This window comes from Lingula anatina, chromosome 9 (assembly GCF_051362555.1).
Source record: "Lingula anatina isolate TDL-2025a chromosome 9, LinAna3.0, whole genome shotgun sequence".
Taxonomy (NCBI): Eukaryota; Metazoa; Brachiopoda; class Lingulata; order Lingulida; family Lingulidae; genus Lingula; species Lingula anatina.
In genome coordinates this window covers 5,343,166-5,359,801 of record NC_141775.1, presented here as the reverse complement: position 1 = coordinate 5,359,801, position 16,636 = coordinate 5,343,166, and the positions used below count along the sequence as shown (strand labels likewise).

At 37.0% G+C, this 16,636-nt stretch overlaps 2 protein-coding genes across 2 annotated transcripts; both read right to left on the bottom strand.

The window, feature by feature from the left end:
- Positions 1–4,940: 4,940 nt before the first annotated feature.
- On the bottom strand, positions 4,941–8,851 carry LOC106164477 (atrial natriuretic peptide receptor 2-like). The gene is made up of 7 exons (XM_013542408.2): positions 8,687–8,851; positions 8,339–8,444; positions 7,737–7,874; positions 7,016–7,114; positions 6,660–6,751; positions 6,004–6,193; positions 4,941–5,744 (listed from the first exon to the last, which is right to left on the bottom strand). Exons 1-7 carry the CDS (start codon positions 8,834–8,836, stop codon positions 5,686–5,688), a joined length of 834 nt encoding a protein of 277 aa, XP_013397862.2. The 5' UTR covers positions 8,837–8,851; the 3' UTR covers positions 4,941–5,685.
- A 980-nt stretch (positions 8,852–9,831) lies between these two features.
- On the bottom strand, positions 9,832–12,881 carry LOC147759818 (uncharacterized). The gene is made up of 5 exons (XM_086995568.1): positions 12,701–12,881; positions 11,723–11,871; positions 11,370–11,502; positions 10,712–10,932; positions 9,832–10,395 (listed from the first exon to the last, which is right to left on the bottom strand). Exons 1-5 carry the CDS (start codon positions 12,879–12,881, stop codon positions 9,832–9,834), a joined length of 1,248 nt encoding a protein of 415 aa, XP_086851694.1.
- Positions 12,882–16,636: the final 3,755 nt, after the last annotated feature.

Sequence of the window (16,636 nt, the reverse complement as noted above, 5' to 3'; positions counted from 1 at the left end):
CGAGGAAGACCGGGACGACTTTACAGAACAGGGTAAATGTGGGGACGGATCCATCGGCTCCACCTTATTAGCCGTTGGTAGTCGCGACATGACGCTACTGTAATAAGAAATGGCCACTTCGAATAAAATAAAAACATACCTTACAATAATACATTTTGCTGGTCGCATTTCAGTTAGGTTGCGTCGGTTTAATTTAGTACTTGCTAACTCAATAGACCATGTGTATGCTTTTTCTAATGAAAACAATTTAATCTAATCCCTGTTTTGTTCCACACTGCGCCAATGTAATTGGGATAAGCCATTGTCAATTGTCTTTATATTGATTTCTTGTACTCAGCGCTAGTCGCATTTCAGTTAGGTTGCGTCGGTTTAACTTAGTACTTGCTAACTCAATAGACCATGTGTATGCTTTTTCTAACGAAAACAATTTAATCTAATCCCTGTTTTGTTCCACACTGCGCCAATGTAATTGGGATAAGCCATTGTCAATTGTCTTTATATTGATTACTTGTACTCAGCGCTAAGAAGGGCCTGATAAAGTAATAAGTTTTACTGGGAACGTGCCATTAGGCCGTGTTATTGGAAGAGACAATTGTACAGATATGTTATCACCAATGTCTTGGTCGGCAAAAGTTTAAAAAAAATCAAGAATCATTAAAAGACAAAACCCTTTGCTCTCATGCCGAAAAGAAATTAGAAGAAAGTTTGTTTACTGTTACTGTTTACTGTTACTCGCTGAAAATGAAAGTATGCTATGTGTGGTAAATTATTCCATATTTTCAAGTTCTTAAAATTAGTCTCGATTAACATAACCTGGTCTAATCTGAAAACGGTTCTTCTACTGACAGGCTAAGACATTCAGCTACATGTACCCTCTCTCTCCATCACCACCCCAATGACGGCTTGCATCTTTCATGGTATGTGTACTACCCAACAAAACACAAACGACTAAATCATATCCCTCTGCATAAATAGAAAACACCAAACTGCACAAGGGGTATGTAAAAATAATTAAAATTGCACTCTTTCTTTAATTTAGACGTATTCTATACACAGCATTATTCCGTGAGGCTTATTTTCATTTAAACAAACGGAAAACGTTCAAGCAGGAAGCATTGGAAACATTGATGGTCTTACGCCGACCTGTCTGTTTCATATCAGTAAGCAAGACTGATATATTCTTATTAAGCTACAACTGTCAGTTTTGCTCTTATTCAATTATTTACAATAATATTACATGTTTTATCACTGCAGACAACCCTATACAGTATCTTCTAAGCATTTGTTAACGTTTGGTTACGTAAAGGATCAACAAATAAGTACCATTTACACCGGGCGCATGACAAGTGGATTTTCTGGCGATTAAACTTTCCAAAACGATGATATAAAATATGGAAGGCATAAAGCGCGTTGTCCCCTTCAGCGTTTTCTCAATTATTTGAAGAACCTGTTACTAAAATTTTATACGAGAAGCACCCAGAAATTTGTCTCAAAGTCATTGGGGCATATGGGCACCCAGATCTTTGTCCTGGTAATTATGTACCCAAACCTGACACATCTTTAACATCAAAAATGTCTCAACAATTTGAAAAATACCCACCTGTCTTGAAGTTTCCCTGCACCTTGCCTATAACACCAGCTTGCTCTGTGAGACTATCAATTTTTCAAATAGTCAACTGTTGTCCAAAGATTGCTGGTTTCAAACCCTCGCGAAAACAACTGATGGCTTAATCGTTTTTACTTCTTACAGATGCAAGATCTCTGTCTCATTAGGATTTCATAAATCACCTATCATCCGGGTTATTTCGTGAGTCCATCCTTCGAATACTCCCTCATTATAGCCGTGCAGCAGTACCTTATAATGGCCCATTGTTTACTGGTCGTTAGGTCAAACACATCAACACAAGGTCCCATAATGATTATGACGCTGTTTGGAGGACCAGATATAGCTGTTTTTCAGCTCGTCTTCGTTTGCGTAAAAGAAAATAAGCATCATTTTGGTTGTCAGCAATTCATTAAGGCGGTATAGTTCGGTTTTTGCATTGTATAAGAACCCGGTGACTATGCAACATCTTTGAGGAGGTGATTCAAACACAGTGTCGTGGAAACTGTTTACGTTTCTATAAACCACCTACAAAGTTGAGGAATTTTAATTTGAAATTTTAGTCTTTTTTGGCCCCCGCTCTTTCCCCAACGGTACATTAGGTTTTCTCTTAAGGCTCTTCCTCTTGATTTCTCGATTTCACCCTTGTTTCATCCCGTCTCTCCTTCATTCCGCTTTTCAAATCATTGTCCAAATGTTGCTGGTCTCTCCATTACCACCGCCTTCTTTCTTTCTTTCCTCTTTTTGTTTCTTTCTTTTTGGATGGGGGTGGGGGGTGGGGTAGGGTGGGGGTATGGGGGGCAACTATAAATATTTGAGGATCATATGTTACTTGGCCATTCTTGCCAGTGTAAAAACCTTCTCCCTATTTACACAATCGATCACTTATTTCCAGGCAGTTGTTGCAATATCTCTGCTATTCATTTGAATATTTTGATGGCGCTTGAGTACATTAGATAAACTTTATGATATTTCGGGCCTGCTAGCTGTGTTTTGTTCACATTCCTTACCTAGCCCTGCCAATTCACCACGTATAGCTTAAGAGAATTTCGACAAAACATTTTCAAAACGGGTCACACACCCTTTGGTCTATTCCTATCTTCAAAACTATAGGTTGCTTTTCCAGTGATTTCGTTAACTATCTATCAACTATGATTAATTTGATTTTGTTTGTAGTGAAGTGCTTTGCAAAGCTGTCCATGCACAAGTACATATAGTTCAACATAATGTCACAACTTTTTATGTGTTATGATCATTTTGCTTTTTTAAGTAGTGAGTCCTCCGGCACAATTGTCGCTTGGGTGGATAATTACGTCTTGAGTGCCCACGTAGCACAATAATATGCTATCAAATTCCCTTGGCGACAGTCCAGAACAAGTTACAAGAGATGGGTTTGACTTGGGGCCAGGCGTGTACGGTAGCGAAAGATAGCAAAGAATGGTGTCACCGTGCCCTGGACCTATTTCCCAACAGGGTAGACGGGGATAAGTGAAAATGAAGTGACGTAGCTCAACGATATGTCTTTTTTATCATCTGGCTTTTTACCTTTTTGCATCGGTGGTGGGTTTTGCTCGAGAAAGACATAAGTCTATTTCACGCTGGTTAGGGTACCTACCTGACAATTTTAAGAATTAAAGACGAGCTCGAGGTTAAATGCGGCTTTAACATATTTTCGTCGATAAGTTATGTATTATATTCAAAGTTATATATTGGTTTCATTACAAATACATTTATAAGGGGCTTCTTTGCGTTGTTTAATGATTGGTTGCTTTGATGACTTTTATGCCCTCATTAAAGAAATTAAGATGATCTTTTGCAATGCAGGAGGTTGAAGAACAGTGGGTATTTCTTAATTATAATAATTTGATCTCTGTGATATTTAGTGATCACATGAAAATATTTTAAGGGGGGGAATTAAACCAATTACTTGGAATTTTTCATAATATCTGGTTTACAGGATAATTATCTCGTGAATCAAATATGGAATAAAAAGCAAATTAACACCATTAGGTTGATTTCTACGCCGGGTCATACTATTACTAAAATGAAAAATAACTGTCAAGTGCAGTGGAAGTTTTTAAGCAAAAATCACAATTCCAAACAGATTATGGTAAATGTGTAGATGACATTTCTCGCCATATCAGTTATGTCCTCCATTCTCAAATTTGACGACTTGTATTCTTACATGATTCAAGTCACATTTCTGCACGATTTCGTCCACAAGGTTTTATTTTTTTTAATAATTCAGATCCTTAAACTGAGCATTTATTAATATATACATGTATTTGATGGGCACGTTTTACAAGAGCATTTTAGTCCAAAAATTGGCTCTTATTTTTGACCACCCAGAACAAATCTGTTAGATAATCTATACAAGTAGAATATTCTTGTTTCTATAAAACAGACGCAATTGTCTACGTAGAATGTTGATTAACTTGGATCAAAGTGACAGTTCAGTTATCACTGAACGTTTAAAGACTCTTTTATACATTATTCTTTTTAATTTTAATTGCCTTTATAAGTGTATGAGAAACAGCGTAATTCCAATATATACGTTATTAGATTAACATGATAAGTGCAACTACATATATTTTTTTTAATATTGTCCATCTTAAGACATCGATCTGCGATTTTGCTGAGTAAACGGTCATTAAGTAAAGACACATTTTGTTTATTTTTGTTCTCCACATTCTGTCAATATTTTGTGAAACCGGATGCAGCACAAGCCCCGCCCCCTTCCTTGACGTCTTTCAACGTCAACCAATTAAATTGAAGCATGCCTCGACTGACATATCACATATCACTCTCGTTTGCACAAGTTCGTGTAATACGCGTATTCCCTTCGGCCATATACAAAGAGAAGGCATTTGTTTCACTAGCACTTTATTAGACATTTCTTATAATACAATACACTGTACGCATCACATATATACTGTAATTTAGGAGTAAGTTCACGAGAAATAATCACAACATGCTGAACTTATAAGATACATGCAAGGGGTTTATAAATGTAATTATCTCAAAAATGCAACCGTTCTTTTTCTCATTTTCTACAGCTGGTTCTTACAAGAGATTTGACCCTTAAGCAGTTTTTCGTTTTAAGTCTAAAATTTTAAGTTAATTCTTGTTTTAATACATAAATTAATATATCATTTTATTTTCACAACTAGCTCTTTGATGATTTTACATAACATATTCCACAGATACCAATTTCTAATGAATATGTATGTATGTATGTGTGTATGTTCGCAAAATAAATAATTATTTTTAACAATTGTACTTTTCAATCCTTGATGACAATTTGCAAAATGGCAATCTTAACCACAGAGTTTTTTTTTTTTTTTTTTTTGCAATGGTCCGCTTTGAATAATGCATGTATAACTTTTAAATATAACAAACATGTTTCTCACCAAAAGTTTTCAAATTCTCTGACGATTTTGTCATGTTTTTGAAAGTGGGAAGAAGGCGGGGATTTTCAGGTTTCCAACAACTACAATACTCCCTTTTTATGTACAGTAAAATCCATCGGGTACATTATCCATGTTTCTTTTTGGATAAACGAAAATAATATGCATTCATATGTGTTACTTTACATGTGTGTTACATTTACTTATGTGTTACATTTCGTCTTCTTTCACACCGTTAATGATCAACACTGACGAAGAACACCGAAATCAACATGATGAATAGAAGTAATTTGATAAAATTAAAGCTAAGCTAAAATATGAACAGTCACTTCCAATACGTTGAATTCGGGTCACAAGTGCAATATGATATACAATTTGACAATGTAATACATCTCAAAACTTAATTACTTTCTAGAGAAACCTATGTTTAATAAAGAACGTTGTGTTACCTTTTAAAATAACAAAACACAAATGCCGTAAATTATGAACCAGTTTTGCAGTAATCCAAAATCACATAACAGTGTAAAAGAAATTCACTCTTTTTTTTTCTATCCGTGATATTATTTTATAACCGTTGGCATTTAGGCAATAATTTGTTCTGGAAAACGTCGATGTGTTGCTTGGGCGGTAATTGGTGCTTATCTTGAAGATCTTTTTTTTATTGTAGCAGCTTGTCTAGTAGAAAGAATACGTTTCCATGTGGTCTTCCATATGGTCTTCGAAATCCTGAGGACCTGTAACAGAGAACATTGCGTTTTGAATATGTGTTTTATACATGGTTCAGTGTAACGTAATCTAGACTCCGACCTTGGATTGTGGAGGAAAACTGCGAGTTTGCATTTTTTTTCTCCAACATGGTTTTATTATCTGTGTATCACAGTTATCAGAAAAATCGGATTTTTCACACTCTCCGCTTTTATAACAGCTAAGAAGATGTTTATTTTCACAATGGTTATGGGGCCTATATCATATCGAGTAAACCATCATATTTACCATTATAGTAATCAAGCTGGTCCACGTTATGGTCCCTCCTCGCGGGGGGTGACTGCCAGCATCCGTCATCCGAATTGTAGCTGGACTGATCCGGTTGACGACACAGCGTCTTCCGCCGCATTCCGGTCCGGTCAAGGAGCCAGTAAGTGTCCGATTTGCCGCGCAAGGTCAGTCGCATGAATTTCTCGTTCTGGAAACAATTGATCAACGAAGAAACACATACCAATGCCTAAATACATGTAAACCACAGTGTTCATTCGAAAGGAGAATAAATGCTTTTTTTTCTTTTTCTTTCACTTTCTGAGATTTAAAGAACAAACTATGTGTATTCTGCAATGAAACTTGACCATACTGATCCCAGACTAGGAACGCTTTTTATTCATTAACTATCAAGTAAAATGTATCTAATAAATAGAGTCTTGTTAAAGATTTCTTAAACGTGTTCCTTTTCTCAGAGAAGAATTTCATCAGCTGTGTTAAGTTATAAGAATGATGTGAATTTTTCTTCAGTCAACAGCTAATATTTCGATGTCTATCAGGACATCTTGTGTTCCTTTTCTATTTGCATTTTTCACGTAATCTTACGTACCACGTGTATTTGTGCAGGACATGTAGTGCACTGTACGGTATTAAAATAGATAGCCAGGAAAACTTACCTGAAGAACTTTCTCCTCGCGAATTTTCATCACAAATCCACCAATTTCACTCAAAGCTTCAAACGTCAACTGACTTATGTGTATCTTAGACGCTGAAAGAGTATCAAACAGTGTCATCATCTATTGATATCCTACATGTGTTGTGATTACACACTGAAAGAATTAATGAGAGGATACAACATCTGTAACAATAACACTGCGCACATTCTATCACGGTCCAAGTAAAATCAATTGCAAAATGCCTAACGCTTGGCAAGCGGTCTTTTTACTGATTTCGCAGAAGGAAAGTCGGGGAGTATATTCTTAATGCATAAAGAGAAACGGCCCATGTACTTTAGGGGTCACTGGGTACTTACGCAGTCCCAGGGACTCCATACGGGAGGCAATACTGACAGTGTCACCAAACAAACAGTACCGTGGCATCTTCAGTCCCACAACGCCGGACACAACAGGTCCTAGAACAGCATCATGTTACCAGTATTATATGAAAACTGACAGTTAAAATATGTACTAGTTGTTATATACTGATAGGTAGATCTTATGTCTTTTACTGTAATGGGAATATCAATAACGAAGACGAAATTATAATGACGCTAGTTAATCGATTTTCTTTGTTTTTTGCTTATGACAGATCTTGCCAGATGAGAAAGATGAGCAAGTTACCTTGAGTGTACTCGGGTAGCTACCACGCGAAGAGTTACTGGTACCTGCATGTATAAATTGTCTATCTCAGCGGGGATTCTCGCTAAGGCGCAGTCAATGTAATCAGCTTAATTGTCTGACACGGCCCCTCGCAAAGCAACCTGAACAGCATTATGGACCACAAAGTTTTCCCGACTTTTCCGAAGTACTTTAAATTACAAAGGGTAGTGCCAGACATTTAAGCCGCTTAAACTGAATGCAATATAGCGAGCATTCCAGGGGAGTTAGATCGATCCAGCTAGCACGATAAGGATATGGGAATGGTCCCCTCCACACAAATTCCTGTTTGCATATATATAGCTACCCATACCTAGCACGTCACATTACCCGTATGTTCAATTGCCCGTATGTACAACTACCCGTATGAATAGTTACCCGTATGTATGCCGATCCTGAGGCGGAACTGGTGTCCGGGCATGTGAGGAATCTCCAGTTGACTGATGTGGTCCAGCAGGTCCAGGGCCATGGTGGCGATCTGCACAGAGTGGCTCTTACCGTTTCTCTCGGGTAACCCTTAAAACGAATGAATCATCATCAGTAAAGAGTTCATAAGGGACGTACTTTACAGAAAGATTGTTCAGCATTCATGCCTTTTACGAACATTTTTTTTTGTTCGGAACAGAGGGCATACTTTCAATACAGAATGATTGCCGTTTCCAACCACATAAAACCTAGCTGATACTGTATTGCATTTATCATTTTCCACTTCATAAAGGAATGGCGTCTTGTCATTACTCTGTGGTTTACTTTATACAACAATTAAGATTTATATATAATTGTACTGTGTTCTAAAAGATATAGCGATATTTTCTTTTCCCTGACGTTAGCCGTTCAGCAATAGTTATCATAGCCCTACTCTTGCCAGAGGCCAGAGTATTATTAACTGTAAAAAACAATTGTCTCTGTGACCCTGATAGAGAGCAATTTAACCCCGTAATCGAGAATGAAATTACGGAATCCCCCTAGTGCCACATTACCTGAGGCCACCATGTAGGCATCTCCGATAGTTTCCACTTTGTACACGTCGTATTGTCCTATACGAGCGTCAAAACACAGATACAGCGTGTTCAGCATGTTCACCACCTGAAAAGGTATAAATCGATATGAAAAAATGTGGAAATCAAGGAAAATTGTAGAACTCTCATGTATATCACTCTGTCCTGTGCCCCCTTGTTTAAGTATAATAACTATAGATATTGATCTTTTGATATACCTTAGGAATACCCAGGTTCAAGGTGAATAGCATGTGTAAAATTCGTTAAGACATTTGTTCAGTGCATATAATCCGATTGAGAAGGAACTTTTCTCTGTTTCTTCCTACTTACTTGAATTGGTGAACTCCTTGAAGATATGTCTGTGAATCCCACAATATCGGAGAAAAACACGGTGACTTCCTTGAAAACTTCGGCGGAGACTTCTTCATGTTTTCGTAACTGTTCGGCGACTGACTTCGGCAACATACGGTAGAGGAGCATTTCTGCTCTTCTTTTCTCTTTGTTCAAGGCCTTTGTCCTAAAACATAGATATGCAAAAATTCATGGACTTTCCCGCCAAATCGAATTTTCCCAAATGAAAAGGAAAAAAAAGAAATTCCCACCTACTCAGTACTCAATCTTTGACTCGTACCTGCACTTAAATTAATATTTATACCATTTCTTAATTCCTTAGTTCCAGATGACTGGGCAGTCATTTAGACCGCCATTTCTTCCTGTACATTTCAGAAGGAAATTTCGCCATCAGGCACTTATGTTTGAAGGGTTTTATCTGTTTTAGGTTTAAATTGGGAAAAATAAGTAACTTAATTTTGCAGGATATGTAAACAAAGAAAATGTGAGTTTGGAACATTTTCAAAAGCGGAAAGTAAACAGTTGAATATTTAAAAATACTTTTCTTGAAAACATTTTTAGGGGTCTGTCTTGATTATTATCTGTTTGTGTCTCATGGTACGTAACCACGAAGTAAATATTGCAGTTCAAGGACCAAACAGCGACGAATAGAATTTTTTTTTTTGTAAAATAAAACATAAAAAGCGAAGACTTAAAAGGAGCTTTTGCTTGTATTATCTACATGTCACTCAGTTATGCACCTCCCTTAAATAATATCACTTACATGTGCTGACATTAATCAGCTTCATTAAAATTAACTAGAGCCTTAAATAGTATCGCTCACATGTATTAATCAGCTTCACTAAAATTAACGAGAGCCTGTTTCCAAGACGGTTCTTATCAATGTGACAGTAATGAATTTAATGAGAACATTTACCGTCATTAGTACACGCAAGTTCAGACGTCAAAGTAAACATTCTTGACGCTGTAACGTATAGTCATTTAAGTAAGAGACAAATACCGTCTTCATTTCTGAGTACATTTAATCACATAACTTTTTCTTTAACCTAAATGTCACGAATACCGGTCGAAAATTAATTCCAATCCAATAATACTGCTCATTTGTTATCCTGATAATGACTACTTTACCTGGCTGCCAGGGTGATTGAATAGCTCTGCATCTGGCTTGTCAGGGCATACACCGAGTTGATAATGATGGGAAAGAGTAACAGGACGAATGAAACTACTGACAACTCTCCGACCAAGCTCACTCCGTCCTTATGTTGCCTCTCAGTAAGGCTGTCCAACATCCCCATGGCCAAGGTCCGCTGGATCTGGGCTATGGTGTTAATCTCGACGCTCATGTTGCCAATCCACCAATGGCCCATATCAATATCCGGCTCTCGGGGAATAAACGCTTTCTCTGTGATTATGTACCGCATGCTCTGAATGTTCGCAAATACCGAGTTGTTGAACATCAGGGACTCGTCAAACATTTCTTCTACCATATAAAAGTACCTCATTGCAGAGTAGATGGACGAGTTTGCAATATCTTGATGCTTGATATACAATATGTATTCCTCGGGATTCTCAAACCCTCCCTGAGCGAAGAAGAGCCCACCCAAGGACCGCTCAATACCCAGGTGCTGCTTGGCCGTGGTGAGCTCAATGGATGCCACCAGCCGTTTCCAGACTTCCCCCGACCCCACCTGAAACCATTCGAAATTAATTTTGTTTTGAAAGTACCACTTTAGGAAGTATTATCCTGATAACATACATATAACATTTTGATTGTGCCTATATCAAGTCACTCAAATGGACACGGAGAGATTAATCAACTATTAAGGGTCAATTGGATCATCTACCTGAAAGAGACCTATATACAATGCTCTTCAGTTGTATGGTAATTGGATTTGGATTAAAGTACTAATTTGCTGGTTATTATTGCAGTAAAATAAACCCCAATTAAAAATAACCTTTGCACGTCATTTAATCCTTAAAGGTCTGACACGTCTAAGAACTCACCTCTGTGGCCATCTGATAAAGCCAGCGGATAAGCAGGGTAATGATGTCTGAGTAGAAAGAAATCTCCTCGTGGACGTTGGCATTGGCGTGGTACACGGGGTACAGCGAGTCCAGCTGGTAACGGTGCCTGTTCAGATGGTTCAAAAACTTCATCCTTGTTTGGTAAACGGAAGATGGAGTGTCCAGTTCTGGCCAGAATTTCAACCCCACGAGTGTAGTGTCTGGAAATGATTTAACATTCAAATAAATAAATAAATAAATAAATAAATAAATAAATAATCCGATTGTGATGAAAATGAAGGGGGTACAGCTACAGGCATTCTTAAACATTTTCTGAGGCAGATTCTTGCATAACTTTGTAATTTGAAAAATGTCTACTTTTTCATGTCATAACTACTATGGACTTCATCAATTTAAGAATTAGTATTGATTATTTTATATGTTGATTTTCTTAAAATTGACATGCAATTTTCACTTTCATTTTAGTAATACTTTGGCTATGAACTTATCTATACCTCTTCATTAACTGAAGACACGTTCTCAGAAAATTGATCTAAGATGTGCGCATCCGAGGACTAGCAAAGCCAGATGACCCACGTTTATCGAAAATGTGAAAATGTATTGTTTGTGAGTTTATTGAAGCAATAAATGAGTAAACCTGTTATGGGATATTGCTGTACAAGAATGTCCTTGTTTTCGTCCCCTAGCAAGCTGACATAGAGGGCGCTTAAGTCTCTCTCGTCTTGAAGATTCTTTATCAGCTCCCCCTGCTCGATACTCTGTCGGATTATCTAACAATAAAAATGAGGATGTTAAGTACATGTAAGTGGATATTAATTTGTGGGTTTGGTGGTTAATTTGGGTGTTATTGCTAAAAGATCTGCGGGTAATGTTAGTAAACGCCTAATACCTTATAAGGGTCCAGGGATAACTGTGTTTTATTTTCACGACGGGCTTATCCTTTTGGGGTCGCAGATTTAACTTTTTCTTCCAAATAAACTGATATTTTACCGAAAGGAGTTCCACGGCTCGGCCGTACTCCATTCCCTTTTGTACCGCCAAACTGCCGCTGAGACCGAGGAGGACAAAGATCGGCAACATGGTGAACAAAATCATTTTCTGCATCTGGCGACGCTTTCCCGATTTTGTAATTGGGTTTCCTGATATAATAATAATAAATTTAATAATAATAATAATAATAATTACATGCAATCTCATTCGTACTGCACACTCACACAGGCATGCACGGAGGTTTAAACAGCTATCTGTATTTTATCACTTTACGTCAGTATTTTAATCTTTTAACTTTTTTTAATTCAAGCACAATGGCTTTGAGAAGTGTCCCATTTAGGTTACATATTTACCCAATGTTCCAATCCAATTCTAATTGTCCAAACACACCTTTGTGATTAAAGGGATGACAACTGTTCATTTTGGCCAAAAATGGTTTTTCCTGGGGTAAAGGACAATTTAAGGAATCCATTCCCACATTCAAAGTTGGTCTCTGTTTTTTTTTTTTTTTTCAAAAAAGTTTGGTCTTCTGTAATATTCTCTAAAGAGATTGTTACAGAGTGTAGCCATCTAGGGAGGCCACATGATGTGATGGCAAGAACAAATTCCAGAATAACTGCGTTAACCACCGTTTTTGGTGGTAAAATAGAATTTATTATATTTCAATGAGCTGTTTACAACGTATTTATTGTAAGATATGGAACAGTTGCTTGTGAACAGTTGCTATCCCTTTAATCTCAACTCAGTCATATCTCCCAAACTCACAACACACACTTGCCTTCGCAAAAATATCTCCCAGACACACAACACCCACTTGCCTTCGCAAAAATATCTCCCAGACACACAACACACACTTGCCTTCGCAAAAATATCTCCCAGACACACAACACACACTTACCTTCGCAAAAATATCTCCCAGACACACAACACACACTTGCCTTCGCAAAAATATCTCCCAGACACACAACACACACTTGCCTTCGCAAAAATCAAACTTTGAATTTTGCGGCGTTATGTTCAGCATCTCCATGACGGCGAGGTCGAGGGTGGACTGGCTGAGAGACACCTGGGAGTTGCTGAGGGCCGCCATACTCTTCAGGGAAGGCACGGAGATCCGGCCGTCCACTGACGCCACCTTATTCTTCATAAACTGAGGCATGGTGAGGAATGGTTTCTTAAGAAAAAAAAGTACACTGTTATAGTCTAGAATAAATGGCAGACGAAAAGTAAAATAACTTACGGAGGTACCTTGAAAATGGCCGCCCATGCGAGGTTAGTTTGTTGAAGAGGCATTTATGCACGAGCAACGTGTCAGCTTGTTTATCATCGCCAACAAAGATCACAAAATGTCAAAGTGAAAACAAATTTATTTTGAATAATGTTGATGATGTTGATAGAGGTTATAAATAAATAAATTAGACCTTACTGAAAGAGTGCAGACCTCCAACAAAGCAATATGCAATGAGATTATTGAAATATACGGAGAGGCTCGGATTCAGTTGATACTGTTAAGAATTATCTGTAATATCTTGTACACAACCAAAAATATTGCAGTAGACTGAATACGACAATGAAAACAATTCTGAGCGGTTCTTTTTTATGGAAAACAAGTGTCATTTTAACCCAGAGTCGGTCTTTCCTAAAAAAGGTATTCGACGAAATTGAGAAATAAGATTGTTATAACACATAAAATGTACAAAAATAGGTGATTCAAATAGATATATATGCTGACCAATGTCATACTTATAACTGCGATGTTGGACAAAGACACGAACAGCCTGAAAGTATACACTTACAACTAAACTACTTTCTACATAAAAATAAGGCATTTTGTTAAGGCAGGTAACTTGGGAAATGTATATTATTACCTACTGCGATTGCTTTGGAAGAAAAATTACTCATACTGAAATGATCAGACAAAAATAAACAATATGATACCTTCTAACGTATATATTGCAATACAAGTTGTTGGAAAATATTAAAAAAAAAGATACTTACATGTTTCTAGAAAATCCCGTTTTAACACCCAGGAGGTTTTGATCAACTTTCCATCAGATTTACTTAATTCTCGGATTAAAAACAATAGGTCTGAAAGCTTGTGAGCAACATTGGAATCGACCATTTAAATTGTAACTCTCATCATCGAGAAGGCTCATAAATTGTCAAAACCGGACGAAGGTAATTACAACACAAAAATCCTCAACTCTTCATTGCGCAGGTTATTACGCACATCGTCAAAAAGCCCCCCTTGGTGACAAGGGTTAGGTTTGAGCGTGTTACGTCCATTCTTCTCATTATCCCACGATATGACCCTAGTTATACAAATGCTCTTTTTGCCATTATCTTAATGATATTGACCAGTATGCATTAGTAGGACAAAAACAGGAATAATGATAATACACAACGCCCCCTGTGAGATCATTAGTGTACACAATAAACGAGGCATTTGCTGACCAGGTACATTATATACTTGTACTTCACGTTTAACGACGTGTTCTACTCCTTTTTCTTTGCGACCAGTGGGTACAGACGTTACCTTACACGTCCTCATTTCCCCCAAAAAGATATGATCACCTAATAAAACCACAGCCAAGTATCTATATTAAAATGCAGAAATGCTCTGCCATATACCAGTGACGTCCCTTGCATTATATATCAAGTGTGACACCTTTATGACCATTACTTCCGTTCCACTATTCTGAGAACAATCGAAAAAAAATTAGAACAAAAACACCGAATCGTTTAATAAATAAGCTTTCATCAACACCATCATTCAGGGCCTACCAGTAAAGTGTTCCATTTTTGGACAAAGGCATCAGCATGCTTCTTCCAGTGTATTCTGTCTTGGGCTTCACACTTCCAGTTTTTTTCCAGCACTCCTAACTCACCCCTCCATCTCTTACGAGTCTTCCCTTGTTTCCTATATGTCAATATCATGGCATTCACAATGAGCTTATTTAGAATATTGAACAATTTTGCGATACGTCTTTAAATTTTCAGACTTGGAGATTGTGACATATTTTTTCGCAGAGTTCAGAGCATCAGTATCGCGTGGCAGGTGATTCCGCTGTGTCCAAAATACAATTTCATTATTGTTGAACTCGTATCATACAGTGTATGAAAGTTACTGCAACGGCCTAAGCCATCGTTGTTTTATGGAACAGTCATTTATAAAGCACCGACGGCGTTAGGTGTCAATTATTTTATTTATTTGACATGATGAACACAGAGACAAGGACGGGTGGGGGGTCGCTTCTCGTGGGATTTATGATTAATCGGCAGATGTAACGACAAGTTTGTAAAGCATTTAATATTTTTAACCAAGTTTTAATCTGAGCTCTTCTGTAATCGTAGCTTTTATCCATCAACAGTATCCCTTATCAACTCAAAGTCTTAACATCATTTCACCTTACTGCGGTAATTACTCGTTCTTTTCAATGGGCAAAAATTATCAAATGTTCAGATACATTATTTTATTATCACAAAAATTATATTTCTGTATAGCAAGTGTGGTGTTTTTACTGCACAGAACAGAACTATAGGGTACTCTGCTTTTTAATTTTGTTGCTACTACACAATATGAATGTTCTAATTATAAGAAATTATGATTTATAAAATACACTATCTGTAAAATTCATAATTTTCTCCATTGAAAAGATCGAGAAATTACCGTACATTATTAGGGTTAAACCACGACACACCTGCGTTGTCAAGGGGTAACGGATTTCCGATAATATATATTCTATAAATGTACACTTTATTGGCTTAATGCATCTCTAATGTATCCCTATTCCCAATCATTATGAAAATATGGTTCAACTAATGCATAATATTTCAGTCACGGGTTAAGTCCCTATTACGTCATCAGGCTTCCGACTGCTTGAATGAGAGTTTTGGCCCGCTGTCACAAATATGCAACAGACGAAAAAAGCAGCAATATTTAATCCTCATTTACACTCCTGCATAAATACATGTGGACTATCGAATGTTGCCAAAGCCCCATCTTTGAAGGGGATTGAAATTGGGCAAAAAATTCAATGAGAGGCCGCAAACCAGGCGAAAGTTTCGAGCGGTTGATAAGGTATAAATATAGGAGAATACTGTAGGTAAATGACAGAGGTGCCTATATCATGTCTTAAAACGGTCAGTTTTCCCATTAATTTTGTCTGGACCAAGCAGTTTGAAGCTAAGTTTGAAACTTGTGAAAGCCCCCCCCCCCCTAAGAAAGGTAAAATACCAAGCAAAGTGACAAGGGCCTACATGTACATTTATTTTATTTTATTACTTCTAAGTCATTGAATTTCAATCACTGTGTCCGTATACAGGTGTTCGTGGGGCAACAAATCGAGTGAATTTTAAATTTGAATGATTGACAAAATCATTACAATTTCGAATGATCAAATTAGGTATAGGCAAAATAGAATAAATGAAAAAAATTAAAAGCAGAAATGAATTAACCACGAAACACCGGAATAATGTAATAGATATCAGTGCATGGCAACAAAGAAGGATAATAGAAACCGTATCTAATACAAATCAACAAGTGCAAATTAATTACTGAAGAAAACAAAACAAAGGCAATTATTTTTCTTCCACTAACATTTCCCTTGTTAAGACATCATGCGCTATCCGAAAACAGAACCATGTTTACCGGTAACGAACGAAACTATCCAACTAAACAATGAATCTGCAATGTGACAGAAACAAAGAAATGGAATGGTAACATATATATTTATTCACGACTAATATTGTCAAATTTTGCACGGTCTTCCTTTTTTTAGCAAAGAAAATGTAAACAAGAAATGATGCCCATTTATCTACGTATACAGATATATAAAGTGCGTTAAATGTGATTATATTAATGTTTAAAATGCCTGACAGTTGTTCATATTTCAATATATATCTACAATTTGA